Here is a 24458-nt window from a genome sequence, read left to right as displayed (position 1 = left end):
ATCGGGCATCCTGTTAAATATGTTTTTCATATGACCCCCTGTATCGGCGATCGCAGCAAACCGCAGGTCAATTCAGACCTGCGGTTTGCAGCGCTTTCTGCAGTTTCTGATCCCCGCGGACCCTGACCGCGGGGATCAGAAACGTAAAAATGCCCAAAATATAGATTTTTCACCCCAAATGATTTTATGCCGGCGGTGCAGGCATCGCGATCCCCCACCTGCCTCCTCTTGAATATTCATTTGTGTCCAGTGGGTATACCAGAATGTCAGCACATTGCTGACACTCTGGTATAAACGGCTGACAACTGTGCTGTGATGTCAGCCGTTTAACCCTTTCCATACAGCGATCCGTACGGACCACTGTATGGAAAGGGTTAACAATGAGGGAGCTCCCTCCCATCGGGGGGGGGGGGGGGGGGCTGCTGTGCCTTTGCATCCCCCAGACAGGATGGGGTCAAAGAAGGAGGGAGCCCCCCTCCTTCCCATTCCCCATCTGCTCAGTTGTGGCATACGGGGAAGGTTCCCATGGCAACAGGACGCCTTCTCAGGCATCCTGCTGTCCAGGGTGCTGAACAAATCTGTGCAAAAAATGGCCTGGTCCTTAAGGTGAACTAAGGCTGTGTCCTTAAGGGGTTAAGACACTGGGGAGGGGGGGGATGTCCATTTGCATGCTGTTCATGTTTGACTAAGTTATGTTGTTAGACCTCTTGACCTGTATATGTATACTGAGTTAGTCCATTGACTTTGTTAACTATCACAGGTAGAGAGGGTATGCCTCTGGCCTGTGGAATTGTATAAATTATGAGTGCTGTATGGCACTAAAGTGTCCTGTTCTACCTTATGAAGTCTGGCCTCATGTTTTGGGGATTGAGAACTACACTCTGGGGATTGCTATAATCATATACTCTCCAGAGTATAATCCCTAGCTTATGCAAGAGCTGTTCCTGTTTCGGTCTCTGGACTAAGGAGAGGTTCACCCACTGGAAGCTGGATCCCGGCCTTGGGTGGGTGGAGTACGGTGAAACCCTAAACCAAGCTGCGGCGGTTCGTGGGGTCTGCAGTGTTTATGTTGTCGCGTGTGGGGTTGATGGCACTAGGAGAATCGTTTGACGGAGGCACCCAGTCGGGGTGGCAGGCGATCAGTCACACTGTCTGCACGTCACTGATGTCCTCCTAAATAGGCTCCGAGCCAGGAGCCTGACTGCTCGCAACACCAACGCACACGCAATTCTCCTTTTCACCATGTGCCCGCCTACCTGACGAAGTGGCAAATGTCTCCTCCAGATCTTGGCTGGGCAGTAGCTGCTGACTGTCCTCTAGTAGCTCGTCCTCGCTGTATAGTGGAGCTGAGCCCACAACATGTATTAGGTCTCTGGCTGAGGGAAAAGAAAAAGGACAGAGGCAGGTTGAGGACAGGTGAGGGCACAGGGCCTGCTCCATGCCAACTAAGTGTTGTGTCTGACGAACCCAACAACTCTTGGCTGGGGGTGTCCGATGTCACTTGCGACAAAGTCGAAGATTGAATCAACCATTCAAGAACCGCTGGGTTGCTGGTCAAGGCACGACCGCTAGCTGACACTGGGAGCCCAGGCCTCTCGAAGTGACCCCTGCTGCCACTCCCCCTTACTCTGCTGCAACCTGTGCCAGCGCCAGAAACATTTAGGCCTGTGCCCCTCCCCTGTGCAGGGCCTGTCACTTCTGTCTGACATATTTGATCTAACAGTAAGTAAATGAAAAGGAAACTAATACACGCCAAAAAGGGTACTTTTCTCACTTCAACACACAACGGCTAATAAGCCCTCCCCCCCCCCCCCCGCACTAATACACGCCCAGAAAAATAAAATAATTTAGATTACACTCACCAGTAGTCGGTTTTCTTTGACCCTATGACAGCACCCCTGGAGAGACCGCCTACTCCTCAGGACAGGAAACCGGAACCAGAATAGCTTTAAAAAAAAAAAAAAAAAAAAAAAAGAGGGTCCACCCCCTCTATCCCCAGTCCTTTTCCAAGAACCATGGAACATAACATCCTAATAAAACCGTATATAAATTCTATCCAACTTTAAAAAAAAAACGGTTTTCATTTATTTTTTCATAGACAAAGCATTTTTAGGGAAGGGAATTCTTCTGGTGCTGTAATAGGCTCAAAGAAAACCAATTACAGGTGAGTAATTGAAATTTTCCCCTTCGCCTATGACTGCACCCCTGGAGAATAGGCAAGAATCCTATTTAGGGTGGGACAATAGCTTGAAGCACCTTACGACCAAAAGTAAGGCCTTCATTAGAAGGAAGCTGAGGTCTATAGTGCGAGTAGAACTCCAGGTGGCTGCTCCACAGAACTGCTCTATGGAAGCTGAAGCCCTCTGCCCAGAAAGTAGAGACCGACCTAGTAGCGTGGGCCCCGAACCCTGAAGGAACTCCCTTAGAAGAAGGCTGCCTAATCCATCTAACTATGGTCTAGGATGAGGCAGCAGAACCCTTCTTAGGACCCTGATATAAGAGCAACAAATGGGAGGAGGACCTCCAAGGTTGCATAACCTGAAGACACTGAACAATGCCTCTCCTAACATCCAAATAATGGAATACTGACTCTTAATTTTAGAAGAGCAGAAGGATGGTAACACTCTCCTGGGAACGGTGAAACCTAAAAGACCTTCGGTAAAAAAAAGGATCAGGTTAACTACCTGATCCTCCAAATTACCAAGTACTGCTGGTTAATGGAAAGAGCAGCAATCTCGCTAACCCTCATGGCAAAAGTAATGGCCAAAAGGAAAGCAAGCTTAAGCGAGAGAATTTTAGAGAGATCATACTGATAGGCTGAAGTGAGGGCCGAAAGAACCAAGTTTAGATCCCGAGGAGGAACCTTATTTTTACCGACTGGGGACAACTTAGAAACTGCTGCCACAATCTCCTAACCCAAGGGTGTTTACCAACTTAAAACTCAGAGGACTTAATGCTGAGATCTGTACTTTCAGGGTGCTAGGCCCATGTTTCTTTCTCCATCCTTCCTATATGAAATCTAACAAGTGGAATGTCTGGCGTGGCCAGCATCTGCACTGGGCTGTTGGCAATCTGTAAAAAGCTAGCCAAACTCAGATAAATTGAAGATGTGATTTCCTTATGACTGGCCAAGAGTGGTAACAACATATTCAGAAAGCACTCAAAATCAGCCAGCCAGGTGGTCAGGTGAAGATTTTTCATCTGTGGGTGAAAAACTCGCCTCCCTTTCCAAGTGGTGGACTCTGCACCTTTCAGAAAACTGATGGTTTGTGCCTTGCCGGAGAATCCCAAACAGTCATTTCTTTGCCAAAAAGGCAGTACTAGCCCTGCTCACAAATGTAGAACAGAAGGTGGGCCAGTCCTTGAGCCTGTCGGTTTCTGCCAAAGTGCACTGCAGCACCGACATGTGGAACTGTAACTACGGGCAATAAATGTCCTTCACAGCCAACTGGGTGAATGTGGTTCCTGCCCAGCTTTCACTGCAGGGACAATTCACAGTGCCCCACCAGTATGAGGCTGCCCCCATACAGTATAACGTCTCCTTGTGGCCCCAAGTGTTTTCTTTCTTCTAAATGGGCATTTATCGCTATATATATATATATATTCTCTCTCTATCTCTTTTTGATATCGTCCAACCCTACGCCAAGCACACCCTCCTTGAGCTACAGCGGCAGAAAAGCATCCCCCCCCCCCAACATAGGCTGATATGCGACGTTTCCACCCGTTGGAATACAACCCTCCATATGTTGGACAGACGGTACGAACAGAGAAAGGCCATAAATTATTTCTTGATACAGGTGGACAGAGGTACTCCCCTGTGTAACTTCGATGTCAACCAGTGGCAGCTCATGCGTTACACCTGCCATTTACTCGGGGGTGGCAGGAGCAGTACCAGCGCCATCAGCAGCAGAGTCTAGAGTTGCTGATGACCAGCTTTCTTCACCAGCACAGTGAAGAAACTACTCACTAGCAGCTAGACAGAGCAAAACCTGAACCAGCAGGTGGCGGCATACCTGGAGTGTACCCTGCCAGCTGTCATTTAAGATTCACAAGATTACTGGGCAGCCAAACTGGATTTGTGGCTGCAACTGGCCGAGTTTGCCCAGGAAAAGCTGTCCTGCCCGGCCAGTAGTGTAGCATCAGAGCGGTTATTTAGTGCAGCGGGGGCCATAGTTACCCCAAGGAGAACTCGCCTCTCCACCCAAAATGTTGAGAGACTGAACTTTGTCAAGATGTATCGGGTGTGGATCAGCTAGGATTTCCACCCACGAATGCCTGATGTATCAGATTAGATCATCCATGCTGCCTAACCCAAACCTTGACAACAGAAACCGGTTTCTTCTAGCTACCCGTCTAAGCTACTATGCTGATGCTGCCACCCGCCTGATGCCAAGTGCTCCTTCTTACACCCACTATTGTCAGCAGGAACTGTTAGTGCCACCCACCTCCTCACTGGCACCGGGTCACTGTGGACTCCTGATGCTGCTGCTACCTCCACACCATGTCACCTTGCAACTCTGGTCTCCTCATGCATGCTGTTCCCTCCCTCCCCACTTCATGACTGGGCCACCATCTTGCCTTTTTGGCCTGGTTGACATAATTTGACCCTTCTGATCTGTCAGAAGGAGAGAAAAATGAGACACAATGGATCCTGTCTGTAGCAGCTGTAATGCCTGTATGGTCCCATCAGAATTTGCTTATGATTTGGTAGCCAAAAGCAGGAGTGGATACAAAACACAGAAGACGTGCAAATATTCCATTCACGTGTCATCTGTTTTGGATCCACTTTTTGGGCTTTAGCAATACTGATTGATTACTGACCAAATGCTGACCGAATGAAGGCGGATGCTCAGACAGGATCCGTTTTTTTTTGGGGGGGGGGGTTATTGTTTTGACGGATCAGAGGAAGGGCAAAATAATCAGTGACGTCAACACAAACTTACTGCCGACACCCTCTCCACTCTGGGGGGGGGGGGGGGGGGGGGCTCTACTTTTATAAGCATTTAAAGGGGTTAACCCATCTTAGACAATGGGGGCATATCGCCAAGATATACCCCCATTGTCTGATAGGTCCGCACCTACAACGAGAACAGAGCCGGGGAGAGTTTTCCAGGGTCCGTCCACCACCAGGCACAGCTCCCCGCCTCTCGCATTGAAGTGAATGGGAGCGCACCACGCATGCGCGGCCAACACTCCCATTCATCTCTATGGGGCCGACGGAAATAGCCAAGCCAGCGGTTGGCTTTTTTTCGGCGGCTCCATAGAAATGAACATAGCATGCGCCCTCTTCCACTTTCTCTGCTCCGTTCTTGTAGGTGCGGGTCCCAACCGGTGGGACCCGCACCTATCAGACAATAGGGGCATAGCCTAGCAATATGCCCCCATTGTCTAAGATGGGATAACCCCTTTAATAGAACAGGTTCTGTAGACTTCTATGTGGAATCAGATGACTGTAAAAGTGCACTCTTTCACGCTATAGTAGGATCTTGGGCCTCTGCACGGTTCTTTATACCTGATACCAACTTTGAACTGTAAGGTTGAGTTTACACTTGAGTTATTTGGTCAGTTTTGGCCTAAAGTAGTGAAGTGTGCAATTAATCCAAGAGTGATGCTTGTCATCTGAGTGTCATACTGACTTACAGTATTGTTTCACTACCACAGCAGACTCCCTATGCGTGTTGCTGCAAGGCACAGTGTTCTACACCACTATACAGGCTCTCTGCAGCCAGGAAATAGCAATTTTTAACGTGATTCGCCACAAATTAACTCGGAAAATTCAGCAAACAGACAATTGAATTTGAGAAATTCGTTCATCTTTAGTCATCACCTAAAACAGGACAGGTGATGGGTGTATGATCACTGGGGGTCTAACAGCTAAGGCTCCCAACGATCACAAGAATTGATGTTCTGAGTCTCCAATTTGAATGGCGTTTTGGTACCATGCACACCACTACTAGCAATCATACAGTTGAATATCTAGATAGGTGAAGCTCTTAGGCCCCTTGCAGATGAAATAAAACAAGTCCTTACCTATAACAGTCAGGAATAGCTGCTAACTAGCAACTAATACAGCAATTTTACCAGAGAAGCGGCCTTGATTGGATGGTTCTGAGTCATTGTATGTCGAGTCAGTTTCAACTTACGATAGGTCAGAAAAGACCATTGTATGTTGAAAATATTGTATTCCGAGGCCATTGTATCTTGAGGGATCACTGTATAATGCTATGTACCTATCAGTGCTGGGAGGTCAGGCCGGGGGGGTGCTACGCTGCAGACTCGCAGTGCGACACATGCTTGTCTGCAAGGGGCCTTAGTCCAAAACACTTAAAAAGACAGGACAAAGTCATGTAGTAACATCTGGATAGGAAATCAGGACATACAGGTACCCGCTACGGTCTAGGTATAAGAACTTTGACCACATTGTGTGGAAATGCATAGCAATCTCATTTGCTTCGTTGCACAGACAAGCAAAGGAATCGATGGCCCAAAGGAGGAACTTGTTACTGGAGTTGCATGAACTAGACAGCTACTAGTGACTACTTCATACAAAGTCAAGTCCTCCACAGCAGGATACATGCTTTCTAGCAGCTATTATGGCTGAAAATCCATACGTACTTACAGGGCATTAGGATAGGGTCATTCAACATAGTACCATTGCCCACTAATTTTCCACATGGAAAGAGGTTTAAAAGTAGAGTCCCCTATGCCAGTGAGAAGCCAGATGGATCACTACAGAAGTGGAAGTCAGGAGTTCAAGGCATTGAATTTTGCCATCTGCAGAAGTTCTTTTATGACTGTTGTGATAAGTTGTATTAAAGGTGGATGAGACCAAGACTATGAGAGTTCATAAATGATTTTGTGAAGCGGTCTGCCATTAATGGCTTGGTGTGCACTTTGTCCAAAACCAAAAAGGATAAATGATCTTGGAAGGATTAAAAGGGTTTTCCAACATGTTTATACTGATAACCTATCCTCATGATAGGTCATCAGTACCTGATCAGTGGGATCATCTGCCCGCCCCCTCTCTCAGGATGGCCGAGCAGTTTGCGGAGTGTCAGCACTTTGCTGACACTCTGCTGGCACAGATGTCAGGCATTTAACCCCTTCCATGCCGTGGTCCGTAGGGACCGCTGTATGGAAGAGGTTAACAGGGAGGGAGCTCCCTCTCCCATTGGGAGCTGCTGTGCCTTGTCAGCCCCTGAAGGGAGAGGGAGGGGGCCCCCCCTCCCTTCCCATCACCCACTGCTTTGCTGTGGCAGAGAGTGATGGTTACCATGGCAGTGCTAAAGGCAGAAGTCTAATCAGACTTTGTAAAGTGAAAATACAGTACACTGTATAGTGTACTGTATTATACAGACTTCAGACCCACTGGATCTTCAAGAACCAAGTGGGTCTGGGTAAAAAAAAAAAAAAAAGTAACAAGACACATTTATCACCGATTAAAAATGAAAAATATAAACCTAAAATTGCAAAAACACAAAACCCCTGCTAGGGGCTGTGCGGGCTGAATCCCCATAAATATAAAATTCCCTACACATCTTTGATATCACGCGTTCGTACCCACCTGATCTATAAAACGGTCATGTTACTTTCCCCGCACGGTGAACGCCAAAAAGAATTAATAAAAACTATGATGAAATTGAAATTTTGCCCACCTTAGTTCCCAAAAAAGGTAATAAAAAAGTGATAAAAAAAAAAGTCGTATGTACGCCAAAATAGTACCAAACCGTCACCTCATCTCGCAAAAAAAAATTGCCCCTACATGAGACAATGGCCCAAAAAATAAAACTATGGCTGACTAAAACATGATTTTTTTGTTTCAAAAAGGCTTTATGTTAAATGTAAAAATTGAATTTTATGAATGAAGTAGGCGGCGCAGGCACGTGACGTCAGTTCCGGCCGGCCGACCTGCTCTGCCTGCTACAGGAAGTTAAGCAAGTAGTACAGATGGGGCTGGGGATCAGAACTTCAATGAAAGCTATTATAAAAAGGTGTAGGCATTAAGGAAGTTAGTGAGCGGTGGGGACAGTACAGTGACCGCACTGACCCCTACTCCCTCCCCCGTCCAGCTGATACATTGCAGTCTGCAATGCTGCAGCATCACAGACTGCAATGTAAAATGGCAGCATTCGCCCCATAAGACACAGGCATTTTTCCTTTTGGAAGGGGGGGGGGGGGGGGAGAGTGCGTCTTATGGGGCAAAAATACAGCAAGTTGTAGATATAAATAAAATAAAAACTTGTGCAGTATATTAAACTCCTTTTGCATTTGTGCAAATTCTTTTAAAGTGTTATTAGAGAATAAATGGTCCATTCTGTTGAGACCATATCGCTCCCACGTGGAAGTTTCTGACACTGTCTATTTCTTTATACATATAATTGGGCCATATTGGGGTATATGCCGTATAGCCAGATATTTTAGCTATAGTTCTGGCTTTCCAACAAATTGTGTATTACACCCACTATCTGATATCAGTTGCTGTCCTCCAAGGCAGATATTAAGCATTGTCTGCCAATAAGATGTTTCACTATTTTCCCAGCCCCTACTGTGTTGCAATATAGTATACCCAAGGCTCTGGTACGGATAATCCTCGTGTTTTGGGTCTCTAGTGTAGATAGTTTTATGCGCGGGAAACCTTTTTCCCCATATTAGATCTCCAAAGATCTCGTTAACCCTATAGAAGAACCTAAGTGGAATCCGTGTTGGTGCATTGTGAATGAGATATAACAGCTGAGGCATGAGAATCATTTGGATAAGATTAGCTCTGCCAATCAGTTAGAGGTAACTTGGTCCATACCTGTATTTTATTTCTAAACCGATCCAGTAACGGTATCAGATTTAGTTCTACAAATTCCCTCGTATCAGCCGATATTCTTAACCAAGTATTTGAATGATCTGACAACTTTAAGATCCATCTCAACTACCGGAGTTAAATTTCCCTTTTTAGATAGAGGCATTACGACAGATTTTGACCAGTTTATTGTCAGTCCAGACAATTTGCCAAAATCATTGAGGACTTTAATAGCTTCTGGAAGAGAGGTTTCCCATTCCTCTAAAAATAAAAGTAAATCATCCGCATATAATGCAACCTTTTCAGTCTGATTTCCATATTGAAAACCCTTCACTGAGCCTGCAGTTCTCAGGGCTTCAGCCAAAGGCTCCACTGCCATTGCAAATAGCGGCGACAGTGTACATCCCTGTCTTGTTCCCCTATATGTTTGAAACAAATCTGACAGATCACCATTCACTCTCACCGATGCCTTGGGGTATGTATATAATTATACCCATTTTATGAACTCCGGGCCAAATCCCATTCTCCCGAGTACTGACCACAGGTAATTCCATTCCACACTATCGAATGCTTTGGCCGCATCTAGAGACGCGACCGTCGCGTCCGAGGTGTGATCCTGACTTGCCTGAATATTTAAATACAATCGTCTGATATTTACCAATGTTGACATATTTGGCATGAAGCCGGCTTGGTCAGTGTGAATAAGATGTCAACCATATTTAAACGGTTTGTCAGCACTTTTGCTAATATCTTCACATACACCGGAAGATATGGGTCTGTAGGAATCTGCTTCTAAAAACATCTTTACCTCGCTTCGGTAATAATTATGGCCTCATTCATAGATGGCGGTAATCTGCCCGATTCTTTAGCTTCCTTACACACTTCCAATAACTGGGGTAAGAGTATGGAAGCACATGTTTTATACATTTCTGCCAGTATCCCATCTTTTCCTGGGGCTTTATTAGTGGACATATCACTCAAGGCTATATACATTTCCTTTATCGTAATAGGACCATCCAACATGATTGTTTCTCAGAGAGGGTATTTATATGTAATGGTTGAAGGAATTTTTGTAACTCCTCATTAGATGCACACATCTTAGCTTCGTATAGAGAATAATAAAATGAGTGCATGATTTTGAGCATTTGCTCTGGTGATGTATGAATGTCCCCTTCCTTGTTTTTAAGAGCAGCTATACATGTTGTATGTTGTTGGGCTTTGAGATCATTGCTAGCAATTTGCCTGCTTTTTCTCCCTCTTCATATTAATTTTTTTGGGAAAAAACTTATTTTGTGCATTTAGTAATAGGTTGTCAGTTAATTTTGTGCCTCCTGCAGTTTCCTTTCAAGCGTCACATCAGGAGTAACAATGTACTCCGCTTCTGAAGTCTCCACCTCCTTCAATAACTTCTGAACCGTAATCCTAGATTCAGATTTTTTTTTATTAATGTCAGCTATTAACTAAGGCCCCAGTTCCAGCTTAAGAAAAACAGCCCCTTGGCATGATGCTGCCACCACCATGCTTCACTGTGGGTATGGTGTTCTTTTGGTGATGTGCAGAATTTTTGCGCCAAACATATCTTTTGGAATTATGGCCAGAAAGTTTAACCTTGGTTTCATCAGACCATAACACCTTTTCCCACATGCTTTTGGGAGACTTCAGATGTTTTTACAAAATGTAGCCGGCTTGGATGTTTTTCTTAAGAAAAGGCGTTCGTCTTGCCACTCTACCCCATAGCCCAGACATATGAAGAATACGGGAGATTGTTGTCACATGTACCACACAGCCAGTACTTGCCAGATATTCCTGCAGCTACTTTAATGTTGCTATAGGCCTCTTGGTAGCCTCTCAGACCAGTTTTCTTCTTGTCTTCATCAATTTTGGAGGGACGTCCAGTTCTTGGTAATGTCACTGTTGTGCCATATTTTCTCCACTTGATGATGACTGTCTTGACTGTGTTCCATGGTATATCTAATGCCTTGGAAATTCTTTTGTACCCTTCTCCTGACTGATACCGTTTAACAATGAGATCCTTATGATGCTTTGGAAGCTCTCTGTGGACCATGGCTTTTACTGTGGGATGAGACTAAGAACATTTCAGGAAAGACCAACTAGAGCAGCTGAACTTTACTTGGGGTTAATCAGAGGCACTTTAAATGATAGCAGGTGTATGCTGACTCCTCTAACATGATTTTGAATGGGATTGCTTAATCCTGAACAGTTACATCCCCAGTTATAAGAGGGTGTGCACACTTATGCAACCACATTATTTTAGTTTTTTTCTTTTCTTCCCTCTACCTAAGATTTCAGTTTGTTTTTTCAATTGAGTTGTACAGTTTATAGGTCACATTAAAGGTGGAAACATTTCTGAAACGATTTCTCTCTTTTTTTTTTTTAACAGCACAGAAACCTGACATCTTAACAGGGGTGTGTAGACTTTTTATATCGACTGTAGATGTCATATAGCTTAGATCTTAGAAGATATTCTGCCTGTGTGAGCTAGGAGATGATCATGTGCAGAGCAGGGTGAGGGGAAGGTCAGATTATTCACGCCCACATATATTCATAAGGGAGAGCTCAGGCATTATTACACGTCCCCACAGCTTGTAAACAAAGCATGAATAACAACCATGCAAAGGTGTAAGTATGGGGTTTTTCTCTTAAGAAATCAAGCTCAACTAATGTATATGTAAGTCCTGATGAGTTTTATAAAAAAAAATTTTTTTTTTTTCATAACTCGGATAAGCCCTTGAAAATGGGGAAAATGCAATATTGATAGCAGTAATATGGTCACATAACAATAACCTATATATTAAATATTGCTAAAATGATTACCCCTACCACCCAAACTAATCATCCCCCACTGCAAACCTGTAATGACCTATTATAAAGTGTAATAGCTGCGAGTAAGGAGGATTTCCTATAGCAATATGACAGCACAACTGAAGATCTTTGCTTAGGGAGGGTGGAGCTAAGCAAGGCAGGTGAGGGGACACGCGGCTGCCAAGCTCCTGCACCATTAGCAAACTCATCCTGAAGGCAAGCAAATACTGCGCTAAAAAGGTACCATAAATAACCCTTGGACACCCGTAACCCCTCGGTATACAGCGGGACCACATACCGGTGGTCATGAAGATGAAAAAGGACGCTAAAGGAGTGGATAGGGAAATCCAAGATGGCGCCCGAACAGCAACTCTGAGCCAACAGTAGGACATAAATACAGAATCGGAAAACTGAGAGGGATGGGGGCGCAGGGGTGCCCATTAAAAGTTCTAATAGATATTGTGCCTTGCGGAATGCAGACAATACTACTGAAACAGAAGCACAAGAATCTGATTCTGATGAACAGACTTTAAAAGAGGTCATGCAGGCTATTACAAAATGTGGCAAATCATTGAATACAGTGCAAGTGGGAGCCATAAAAGAAGATGTAACTAATAGTCCGTCATGACCTGAAAAAACTGGCGAAACGGCTCTGGAGGAGCGAATAGGAGCAGTGGAAGATGTTATGTCAGCCTCGAAACGTGACTTTAAAGAATATGCTAGGCAGGTGGACATTATTGCGGCTAAACGGGATCTGGAAATTTGCTCCTGCCGAAACAATATCAGACTGGTAAGAGTGCCCAAAAAATCTGAAGGGCATAACCCTACGAACTTTGTTGGGACATGGTTAAAAAATAAATAAAAAATATTTGGGGAAAGAGACTTTAACACCGCTTTTTGTGGTAGAAAGGGAGCCCACAGGGTCCCAACTCGTCTGCTTCTGCCGGATGCACCTCCAAGGCCAGTATTAAAATATTACATTATAAAGATTGTGGCATTCTCAAGAAAAGCCAGAGAAATGCAAGATATCACCATCAACGGACAGAAGGTGGCACTTTTCCCCCCGACTTCTCCCAAGAAATACAAAAAAAGGAGAGCAAAATTTCAAGACCTCAAGACTCCTTAGAGCGGAAACCATCTGAAATGATGGCGAATAAGCTTCAACATTGATACTGTCTCTGTACACAGTATGATCTGTATGTATGAGCATGATTGCAGGGTATATCCGTTATAGTGTAAAAGATGGCATAGGTTGGATGTGTGCAATAGAGGTTTAAATACTAACTAAATCACGTCCATATGTCTGTCATTAGGTGCAGAGGGACAAGGCAGATGGGCGTTGAACGTGCGTAAAAGTTATATACTGTGAAAATAAGTTAAGTGTTAAAAAGTTAGTTGGCAAATTCACTGGCACCACCTTGTGGCAGCAAAGGTTAAATTACCTAATGGTGCTTGTCCTCAACAGGTGTCTTATCCCACGGGCCAGCTAAACATTGTTTTAGTGGGGACCTGTTGTGGAGGTTGAGGCACAATAATTGTCTTTTTAGAGGCAAAACAGTTAAGGGGAGTTCTGTCCTGTCCTATTTGTTCAGAGATTGCAACCATGGTAGTTCAGATAAGAAGTGGTGAAACTGAGATTCAATACTATGCATTAAGGAAACGCCCTCCTGAGTTTAGTATCATCGTGTGGTCATACATGATGATGAATATGTATAAGTATGGCAGGGACAATTGGGTTTCTGAGTTGGGATGTCAGAGGGGTAAAAGAGGACAGCAAAAGAAGGGCAATACTGAATAGTATAATACAATACCATCCATTTAATATGTTTACAGGGAACCCATTTACTGAATGATCAAAATTTGTTACTTAGTCCTTGGTGGGCTGGACACCATCATGCTACTTACTCTACATATGCGAGAGGAGTAAGCCTCCTAGTTCACAAAAATATACAGTTTAAGTGTCTATCCCAAAAAATACACAGAAGGAAGATTCATATGTTTGCAATGTAGCATCTACACTACCCAATGCATCATAATTGGGTATATATGTGCCACTGCCATATTCCCCACAGGTGATAAGAAGTGTTCTAGACTTTGTGACAAACTTACCGAATTCTCCAGTTATACTATTGGGAGATTTCAATGGTGTTATACATGCTGACATGGACAGAATGAGTGAGGGTTCACAACTTATAGTAAGCAGGACCCCTTCCTTTGGAAAATTAATGCAGGAAGTTTTTCTGTTAGATTACTGGAGAATGAAACATTCGCAAACTAAACAGTACTCGTGTTATTCTAGTAGTCATACATCCTTGTCAAGGATAGATTTATTTTCAAAGTGTGGAATACTTACCACGCAGAATTTTGATCATTCTCCAGTGCTGGCTGTAGCTGACTTCTTGCCCCCCCCCCAACAGAGGAGCAATAAAGTATGGAAATGTAACCCCTATTGGCTGCACGTACTGCCAGATATTGGGGGGGGGGGGGGGAACTGAGGGAATTTTTTGTATATAATAGCCCAACAGCCTCTCAGCCTCTAAATTTGTAGTCTGGGATATGATGAAAGCATTTCTGAGAGTGATATTAACCACCTCCCGACCGCCTAACGCACCGATGCGGTCGGGAGGTGGTTGATTTGTTCCTCCTGGACGCATCGGCACGTCATCTCGCGATACCCGAGATTGCCTGTGAACACAGGCGCGCGCGCTCACAGGAACAGAAGGTAAGCGAGTGGATCTCCAGCCTGCCAGCGGCGATCGCTCGCTGGCAGGCTGGAGATGTGATATTTTTTTTTAAACCCCTAACAGGTATATTAGATGTTGTTTTGATAATGGCATCTAATATACCTACTACCTGGTCCTCTGGTGGTCCCTTTTGTTAGGATCGACCACCAGAGGACACAGGTAGGTCAGTAAAGTCGCACCAACCACCAAACCACACTACACCCCCCCCCCGTCACTTATTAACCCCTTATAAACCCCTGATCACCCCATATAAACTCCCTGATCACCCCCCTGTCATTGATCACCCCCCTGTAAGGCTCCATTCAGACGTCCGTATGATTTTTACGGATACATGGATCGGATCCGCAAAACACATGCGGACGTCTGAATGGAGCCTTACAGGGGGTGATCAATGACAGGCGGGTGATCACCCATATAGATTCCCTGATCACCCCCCTGTCATTGATCACCCCCCTGTAAGGCTCCATTCAGACGTCCGTATGATTTTTACGGATCCATGGATCGGATCCGCAAAACACATGCGGACGTCTGAATGGAGCCTTACAGGGGGGTGATCATCCCATATACACTCCCTGATCACCCCGTCATTGATCACCCCCCTGTAAGGCTTCATTCAGACGTCCGCATGTGTTTTGCGGATCCGATCCATGGATCCGTAAAAATCATACGGATGTCTGAATGGAGCCTTACCAGGGGGGTGATCATCCCATATACACTCCCTGATCACCCCGTCATTGATCACCCCCCTGTAAGGCTCCATTCAGACGTCCGCATGTGTTTTGCGGATCCGATCCATGGATCCGTAAAAATCATACGGATGTCTGAATGGAGCCTTACAGGGGGGTGATCATCCCATATACACTCCCTGATCACCCCCCTGTAAGGCTCCATTCAGACGTCCGCATGTGTTTTGCGGATCCGATCCATGGATCCGTAAAAATCATACGGATGTCTGAATGGAGCCTTACCAGGGGGGTGATCAATGACAGGGGGTGATCACCCATATACACTCCCTGATCACCCCCTGTAAGGCTCCATTCAGACATTTTTTTGGCCCAAGTTAGCGGAAATATATATATTTTTTTGTTTGAGACTTTGTAAGAAAAAAAACATTCCACTAACTTGTGTCAAAAAATAAAATCTCACATGAACTCACCATACCCCTCACGGAATCCAAATGCGTAAACATTTTTAGACATTTATATTCCAGACTTCTTCTCACACTTTCGGGCCCCTAACGCTGGGTTCACACCTAGGCGTTTCTCAAACGCGCGTTTCTATGAGCGTTTTTGTCGCGTTTTTTTTAATAGTGAACGCGCGTTTGACGCGCGTTTGGGTGATTGACAGTAGTGTTGTCCAAAGAGTCTATGGCCCAAACGCGCGTCAAACGCGCCAAAAAAAGCTCGCTGTAAAACGCCCAGGTGTGAACCCTTCCCATAGGGAATCATTGGTTCTTGCCTGTTGTGCGTTTTACAGCGCGTAGGAACGCGCTGTAAAACGCTCAGGTGTGAACCCAGCGTAAAAAGCCAGGGCAGTATAAATACCCCACATGTGACCTTATTTCGGAAAGAAGACACCCCAAGGTATTCCGTGAGGGGCATATTGAGTCCATAAAAGATTGAAATTTTTGTCCTAAGTTAGCGGAAAGTGAGACTTTGAGAAAAAAAACAAAAAAAAAAAAAATCAATTTCCGCTAACTTATGCAAAAAAAATAAATATTCTATGAACTCGCCAGGCCCCTCATTGAATACCTTGGGGTGTCTTCTTTCCAAAATGGGGTCACATGTGGGGTATTTATACTGCCCTGGCTTTTTAGGGGCCCGAAAGTGTGACAAGAAGTCTGGGATCCAAATGTCTAAAAATGCCCTCCTAAAAGGAATTTGGGCACCTTTGCGCATCTAGGCTGCAAAAAAGTGTCACACATCTGGTATCGCCGTACTCAGGAGAAGCTGGGGAATGTGTTTTGGGATGTCATTTTACATATACCCATGCTGGGTGAGATAAATATCTTGGTCAAATGCCAACTTTGTATAAAAAAAAAAAGGGAAAAGTTGTCTTTTGCCAAGATATTTCTCTCACCCAGCATGGTTATATGTAAAATGACACCCCAAAACACATTCCCCAACTTCTCCTGAGTACGGCGATACCAGATGTGTCACCCTTTTTTGCTGCCAAGGTGGGCAAAGGGGCACACATTCCAAAGTGCACCTTTCGGATTTCGCAGGCCATTTTTTACACATTTTGATTGCAAAGTACTTCTCACACATTTGGGCCCCTAAATTGCCAGGGCAGTATAACTACCCCACAAGTGACCCCATTTTGGAAAGAAGACACCCCAAGGTATTCTGTGAGGGGCATGGCAAGTTCCTAGATTTTTTTATTTTTTGTCGCAAGTTAGTGGAATATGAGACTTTGTAAGAAAAAAATAAAATAAAAATCATCATTTTCCGCTAACTTGTGACAAAAAATAAAAAATTTCTATGAACTCACTATGACCATCAGTGAATACCTTAGGGTGTCTACTTTCCGAAATGGGGTCATTTGTGGGGTTTTTCTACTGTCTGGGCATTGTAGAACCTCAGGAAACATGACAGGTGCTCAGAAAGTCAGAGCTGCTTCAAAAAGCAGAAATTCACATTTTTGTACCATAGTTTGTAAATGCTATAACTTTTACCCAAACCATTTTTTTTTGCCCAAACATATTTTTTTATCAAAGACATGTAGAACTATAAATTTAGCGAAAAATTTATATATGGATGTCGTTTTTTTTGCAAAATTTTACAGCTGAAAGTGAAAAATGTCATTTTTTGGCAAAAAAATCGTTACATTTTGATTAATAACAAAAAAAGTAAAAATGTCAGCAGCAATAAAATACCACCAAATGAAAGCTCCATTAGTGAGAAGAAAAGGAGGTAAAATTCATTTGGGTGGTAAGTTGCATGACCGAGCGATAAACGGTGAAAGTAGTGTAGTGCCGAAGTGTAAAAAGTGCTCTGGTCATGAAGGGGGTTTCAGCTAGTGGGGTTGAAGTGGTTAAAGGGGTTCTGCACTTTCATTTAACTGATTATCTATCCTCTGGATAGATCAGCTTCTAATCAGCGGGGGTCCGATACCCAGGACCCCCACCGATCAGCTGTTTGAGAAGGCAGCAGCCCTCCAGCAGCGCCGCAGCCTTTTCACTGTTTACCGCCGGCCCACTAACGTCACGACTAGCATCAACTAGCGTGGGCGAGGCTAAGCTCTGTTCACTTGAATGGAGCTTAGCCGCGCCCAGGCTAGTTGATACTAGTCGTGTCAGTGGGCCAGCTGCCCGGCAGGTAAACAGTGAGAAGGCCGCGGCGCTGCTTCTCTTTTGGTGATGTCATCGGCGCAGGTGCCTGTGCAGAATGAACACAGGCGCACGATTTTTGAAATGCTGACAGGGCCGGCTGGAAGAGGAGATTGCGGCTGGCCCTGTCAATCAACACGACGGGGGCGTTTTTTTGCGGCGGCTACCTGCAAGTAGACACCCTACTTGCTGGTGGAGACCTAATTTACATATTAGAAAAAATTTTTTTATAAGAAACTGCTGAAGGAAAGTAAATAACATGATTATATTTTCATATATCGCAGTATAAGGAATTTAACTAGCCCCCCAAAAAATAAAAAATTAAAATAAAATGACTTTAGTGGGGTGACAGAAGCCCTTTAATCATATTTTAGCATGACAACGACCCAAAGCATACATCCAAATCAAAGGAATGGCTTCACCAGAAAAAGATTAAAGTTTTGGAATGGCCCAGCCAGAGCCTAGACCTGAAGCCGATTAAAGATCTGTGGGGTGATGTGAAGAGGGCTGTGCACAGGAGATGCCCTCACAATCTGACAGATTTGGAGTGTTTTTGCAAAGAAGAGTGGGCAAATCTTGCCAAGTCAAAATGTGCCATGCTGATAGACTCATACCCAAAAAGACTGAGTGCTGTAATAAAATCAAAAGGTGCTTCAACAAAGTATTAGTTTAAGAGAGTGTACACTTATGCAGCCATATTTTTTTCCTTCCCTCTACCTAAAAGATTTCAGTTTGTTTTTCAATTAAGTAGTACAGTTTTTACCACACAGAAACCTGACATCTTAACAGGGGTGTGTAGACTTTTTATATCCACTGTATATGCATCTAAGCTCTATGGCAGCTATATGCATCTAAGCTCTATGGCAGCTAGGGTGATGGACCATGTGATGACCCCAAATGACGTTAAAGGTACTTTTCCTCCCAGGTCCTTAAAGAAGAATGAAGACGAGCCGGGCAGCGCGAACAAGTGGATGAGGGAGTTTAATATTTATTTTTTTAACCCCTACATCCCTAATTCACTTAGCATTCTGTATTAATAATGCTATTTTCCCTTATAACCATGTTAGAAGGAAAAATAAAGATCGGGTCCCCATCCCGGTAGTCACCTAGCAACCATGCATGAAAATTGCACCGCATCCGCCCTTGCTTGCGATTTTCATGCAGCCCCATTCACTTCTATGGGGCCTGTGTTGCGTAAAAAACACACAATATAGAGCAGGCTGCGATTTTCACGCAACGCACAAGTGAGGTGAAAATCACCGCTCATGTGCACAGCCCCATAGAAATGAATGGGTCCGGATTCAGTGCGGGTGCAATGCGTTCACCTCACGCATTGCACCAACGCAGAAAACTCAACCATGTGAAAGAGGCCTTAGTGTTTTATTGTCTCAACCCAGTGCTGAATGGACAGCTACACTGCTCAGTACTGTTTAAAGGGAACCCGTCACCCTTTGTTGAATTAGTCTCTATAGTAAAACAGACTATGCCCCTTTTCCCCAAAGCTTTCCATGTAAGATTCTCTATAGGATTTGAAAAAGAAAAAAGTATTAGAACCAGAACAGGTGTTACAAATATAATGAAATAAAGATACATGAAATATTTTTCATGCATACATAATAAAAAAAAAAAAAATGAAATAAAAAAATGTGAAGGAAAGCCTTGTACAGACAACAGCATGGAGCTAGAATACCTCTCCCTTCTTTAAGGCATCCTGGATTTTTCTTTCAAGGCCAGTTGCCTGCTCCTCATCAGTGGGGATACCTAAAGCAGAAAAAAAAAAAACCTGTTTAAGCACAAGACATGCAGAGAAAAAAAATAAAATAAACTCAGAGTAAGGATAGGGTTAAAGGCATATGTTTTTTGCTAAAGTGCTGAGAGCCATGTAACAAACAAATAAATAAAAATACATGTTACCCCCCCTTCCCTGATTATATAATTAAACAAAATAAACATAATTGTTATCGTGGAGATATTTATCTGGTATAATGAATGCCACAAAAAAAAAAAAACAAACACAAAAATATTAATCATGATAGATGGAAAAAAAAGTTATAGGTGTCAGACTAGGGCAATGCAAAGCAGAACATTTTGTATTTTAAGTATTAAAGGGGTTCTCCGGGCTTTTAATATTGACAACCTATCCTTAGGACATCAAGATCAGATCTGCAGGAGTCCGACACCAGGCAATCAGCTGTACAAAGGGAAGGCTGGTGCTGTGTACGCACGCCATCTCCCTTCCTGCTCGCTGCTTCTATGTCTATGGCGAGCAGGAAGAGAGACTGGAGACGGTTCAGGCTACTTTCACACTTGCATTCGGAGCGGATCCGTCTGGTATCTGTACAGACGGATCCGCTCCTATAATGCAAACGCTTGTGTAATTTGTATTCAGACGGATCCGTCCAGACTTTACATTGAAAGTCAATGGGGGACGGATCCGTTTGAAATTTGCACCATATTGTGTCACCTTCAAACGGATCCGCCCCCATTGACTTCTATTGTAACTCTGGACGGATCCGTTTGCCTCCGCACGGCCAGGTGGACACCCCAACGCTGCAAGCAGCGTTCAGGTGTCCGCCTGCTGAGCGGAGCGGAGGACAGACGGTGGCAGACTGAGGCATTCTGAGCGGATCCGCATCCCCTCAGAATGCATTAGGGCTGGACGGATCCGTTCGGGGCCGCTTATGAGAGCCTTCAAATGGAACTCACAAGCGGAGCCCCGAACACAAGTGTGAAAGTAGCCTCATGCACACACCTTCCCTTCATACAGCTGACCTGCCTGGTATCAGACCCCCGCCAAATTGATATTGATGACCTATCTTGATAGGTCATGAATATTTACGAGAAGTAAATCAGTTTGATATTTCTGTAGAATCTGTTGCATTGCATTATTCCCCCAGTTCCACCCATTCATTTTTTCCTGCTTCCAAATTCATTGCATGGATATAAGCGGTGACGTTACCACAACTAGTTCCCAAAATATAAAAGCTCTGTTAGGTTAAGTGAATGGAAAAATAAGTTAGAGTAACTAAACTTTTGTATAATGTCTTCAAATTTTTTGTAATATAGCTTAATATATTTTGTATTTTTATTACACACTTTTCCCCACGTTTCACTGTGCGCTTAAAATCCACTTCTCTGTACACGGCTGACTGTTCCGTGGTGTAGCAAGTAGGGTTGTTGCGGGTATCGAAATTTCGATACCCAATCGATACTTTTGTCCCGGTATCGATACGATACCGGGATTTCCGTTTTTTCGATACTGGGCTGCGCTTCTGCGCAGTCTAGTATCTCTGAACATGAGCGCGCTGCTATCGGCGCGCTCATGTTCTCTCTCAGCAGCACGGGGAGAAGGAAGCTGTCCTCCCTCCCCCTGTGCTGCTGCTGCTGCCGCTGCCACCAATGAGAAGCGAGGGGCGGAGGAGGGGCGGCAAAGAGAAGCGAGGGGCGGAGGAGGGGCGGCAATGAGAAGCGAGGGGCGGAGGAGGGGCGGCAATGAGAAGCGAGGGGCGGAGGAGGGGCGGCGCCGGCAATGAGAAGCGAGGGGCGGAGGAGGGGCAGCGCCGGCAATGAGAAGCGAGGGGCGGAGGAGGGGCAGCGCCGGCAATGAGAAGCGAGGGGCGGGCGCACTGCGCCACCAATGATAGGATTATTTCAACACAGAGCTGCGCCCAGCGATGCCCCAGCACTCACCATTAGTCCTGGGCGCCGCTCCGTTCGCCTGCAGTGCCCCATTACTGTCTCCTCTCCTGCTCCACATGCTGCTGATTACTATCGGAGCGATGGGAGGAGACATCAGCTTCACTAGTAGGCGTTCCTTCTCCCTGCGCTGCGATTGGACAGCGCTACAGCCAGGGAGAAGGAACGCTCACTAGTGAATCTGATGTCTCCTCCCATCGCTCCGATAGTAATCAGCAGCATGTGGAGCAGGAGAGGAGACAGTAATGGAGCACTGCAGGCGAACGGAGCGGCGCCCAGGACTAATGGTGAGTGCTGGGACATTGCTGGGCGCCGCTCTGTGTGGCCTGATAGTGAAAGTCTGGACTCATATACAGTAGTCAGTCTTTAACACATACAGGAGGCGGGTGCCGGCAGCAGAATCGCATTGCCGGCACCCTGCCCCTGACAGGGAGCTGCGATCAGCGGCAGTTAACTGCCGCTGATCTGCCAGTACCCGCCTCCTGTATAAAGAGGTAGTTATCATTGCCCCCCCCCCCCCCCCCCCCTCAACCCACCCATCCCATTAAAATCATTGGTGGCACAGTGTGCCGGCCCCTCTCAACCCCCCAGTATTAAAATCATTGGTGGCAGTGGCCACAGGGACCTCTCTCCCCCCCCCTCATTGGTGGTGCAGTGGCAGCTTCTGATCGGAGCCCCAGCTGTGTAAGCCTGGGGCTCCGATCGGTTACCATGGCAGCCAGGACGCTACAGAAGCCCTGGTTGCCATGGTAACATCCCTGATGCTGTGTGCACAGAGCAGCAGGGACAGTGTGGAGTCCTATTCACCCTAATAGAGATCTATCAGGCTGAATAGGAAAAGGGATGAAAGATCCCAGGTTCTAGCCCCTAAGGGGAAAATAGTCATTAAATAAAAAGTGTAAAAAAAACAAACAAAAAACACTAAAATATGAAGTATAAATCACCCCCTTTTCCCAATTTCACATATAAAATATTTAAATAATAAACATATTACATCGCCACGTCAGAAAAGTCCAAACTATTAAAATATATAAAAAAAAATCTAGGTGGTGAATGCCGGAACAGAAAAAATAAAATAAAAACTGCGCGATTCGCCATTTTTAAAAATGAGGAATGCACGTGGCTTTTTTTGTTTATTTTTTTCGCGTGGTATCGAATGGTATCGAGTATCGCAATACTTTTTCATGGTATCGAAACCGAATCAAAAAATTGGTATCGCAACAACTCTAGTAGCAAGTAGACATTTTTATGAATGGGGCTGCAGTGCGAGTACAGGCAGGAGCACATATTGCCGCCCACTGCCTGGCATAGCACATGGGTACCCTGTATCTATGTACTATGCCAGGATTAGCTGAGCAGAGCAACTCCTGCCTACGCCTGCTCCGCTAAGCTAAGAACTGCAGGCAAAAGCAGGAGCCCGCTCCGCTCAGCTAATCCTGGGGCATAGTACATGGGTACAGCGAAACGTGCGCTTTAGGCCTCTTGCACACGAACTTAGGGTCCGCAAAAACAACGAAAGGTATGCATTCTGTATTTCGGTTCAAAGAAAGAACATGTCTTATTGCCCGCAAATCACCTTCCGTGGCTCCATTCAAGTCAATGGTTCCGAAAAAAATATAAAATAAAAAAATGGGGAAAGCATCCGTATGTCTTCCGTATCCGTTCTGTTTTTTGCAGAACCATCTATTGAAAGTTATGCCCAGCCCAATTTTTTTTAATGTACTTACTGTTTAAACATTATTGTATGCTTCTTCGCAAAGGGAAAAACGAAACTGCAAAACAGAACGGAAGCAGAAACACTACTGAAACAAAAAAACTGATCCGTTTAAAACAGACCACAAAATACAGAAAAAGCCATACAGTCGTGTACAAGAAGAGGGAGGGAAAAGTGGAATCATTTTTTTTTTTATATCTCTCTATTTTCATAAATAATCATTAATAAACTATATTACAAGAAGTGTTATTAGGGCATTAGGGGCAGGTTAAGAAAAGTTTATACAAAATGTAAGTAACTCTAAGAAGAGCAACTAAACTTTTGTATATATTTTTCTTAACCTGCCCCTAATGCCCCAAAAAGCTATGACTGGGGGGAGGACATGGCCAGTGCTCCGGGTAACTGTAGAGTCACCATAGTCCGCAGTGCCCGATAACATTTCTATATGGCTGGAGGAGAGCACCGTGCACACGGGGGAGGCTTTGTGTACAAGGTCACAGTCCTGTGAGGAGGAAGCAGCGGGTGGCACCTGCTCAGCGCCTCCGGGATTGGAGAAATAACGCAGAGTACGTGCAGATGGGAGGTGCGATTTCTCCAGCGCCGTGCACATCCAGTCACGTACACAGCCCATGCCCTTCACACGGCAGAGGGCACCCCCACAACGTCTCCCGTACACACGGCAGTAACTCACGAGCCCACATGGATAAGAAACGGTTCCCGCGCCCCTCCGCTCCTGTCATACCCACCCCCGGCGCTCATTGCTCTAACGCATGGTCTGCTGAGGTCCACGGTCCTGGAATAAGCCGCAGCCCGGGGAACAGCGCGACGGAGAACCTGGAGAACTCTCCACGAAGCCATGACTCCTGCAGCAACACTTCACGCCTGACAGCCACTGCACAGCGACCAGTGGGCGGGCCCGAGTCCTGTCACCGGGTATTTATACTCGGAGACCATACCAAGCGCACGGGGGGGGGAGACCGTTATAACGAAGCGCCTGCAGAGGCCGTGAAAAGGTCAATGAGTGCGGTGACGCAGCAGTGTGCTGTGCTCGCTGGTCTAATGCTGGGCTGTTCTGGCGGGTGGAAACGCCGTCCTAGTATCGGCAGCCCGAGGCTACATGCACACAAGTGTTTTGGGTGCGGATTTTGTAGCGGTTATGCCACAGATTTCGCCCTACGCATTGCACAGGGTGAAATCCCGAATTAATATCCTGTGAAATGATTGACATTTCGCAGATTCTGTCAAAATCTGTCACATATTCGGCGGCGGATCTTGATGCCTATACAGTGAATAGGGAGCAAAGTCCGCAACTGAATACAACCTGCCCAATCCTTATCAGGAGGGCGTCACACATCAGACCTC

At 45.2% G+C, this 24458-nt stretch overlaps 1 protein-coding gene across 1 annotated transcript in view; it reads right to left on the bottom strand.

Annotated features, from left to right (window-relative positions):
- LOC122941076 (cytochrome c oxidase subunit 5B, mitochondrial-like) overlaps positions 1 to 24011 on the bottom strand; it is a 31966-nt gene extending 7955 nt beyond the window's left edge. The window contains exons 1-2 of the mRNA XM_044298067.1: positions 23843 to 24011; positions 19377 to 19447 (exon numbers count right to left, since the gene is read on the bottom strand). Of these exons, the coding sequence (XP_044154002.1) occupies positions 19377 to 19447; positions 23843 to 23954 (183 nt within the window). The 5' untranslated portion in view covers positions 23955 to 24011. The remainder of the gene's footprint in view (positions 1 to 19376; positions 19448 to 23842) is intronic.
- Positions 24012 to 24458: the final 447 nt, after the last annotated feature.

The sequence above is a fragment of the Bufo gargarizans genome, chromosome 6 (assembly GCF_014858855.1).
Source record: "Bufo gargarizans isolate SCDJY-AF-19 chromosome 6, ASM1485885v1, whole genome shotgun sequence".
Lineage (NCBI taxonomy): Eukaryota > Metazoa > Chordata > Amphibia > Anura > Bufonidae > Bufo > Bufo gargarizans.
Note: the sequence above shows the minus strand (reverse complement) of the source record. Positions and strands in the feature narration are given on the sequence as shown.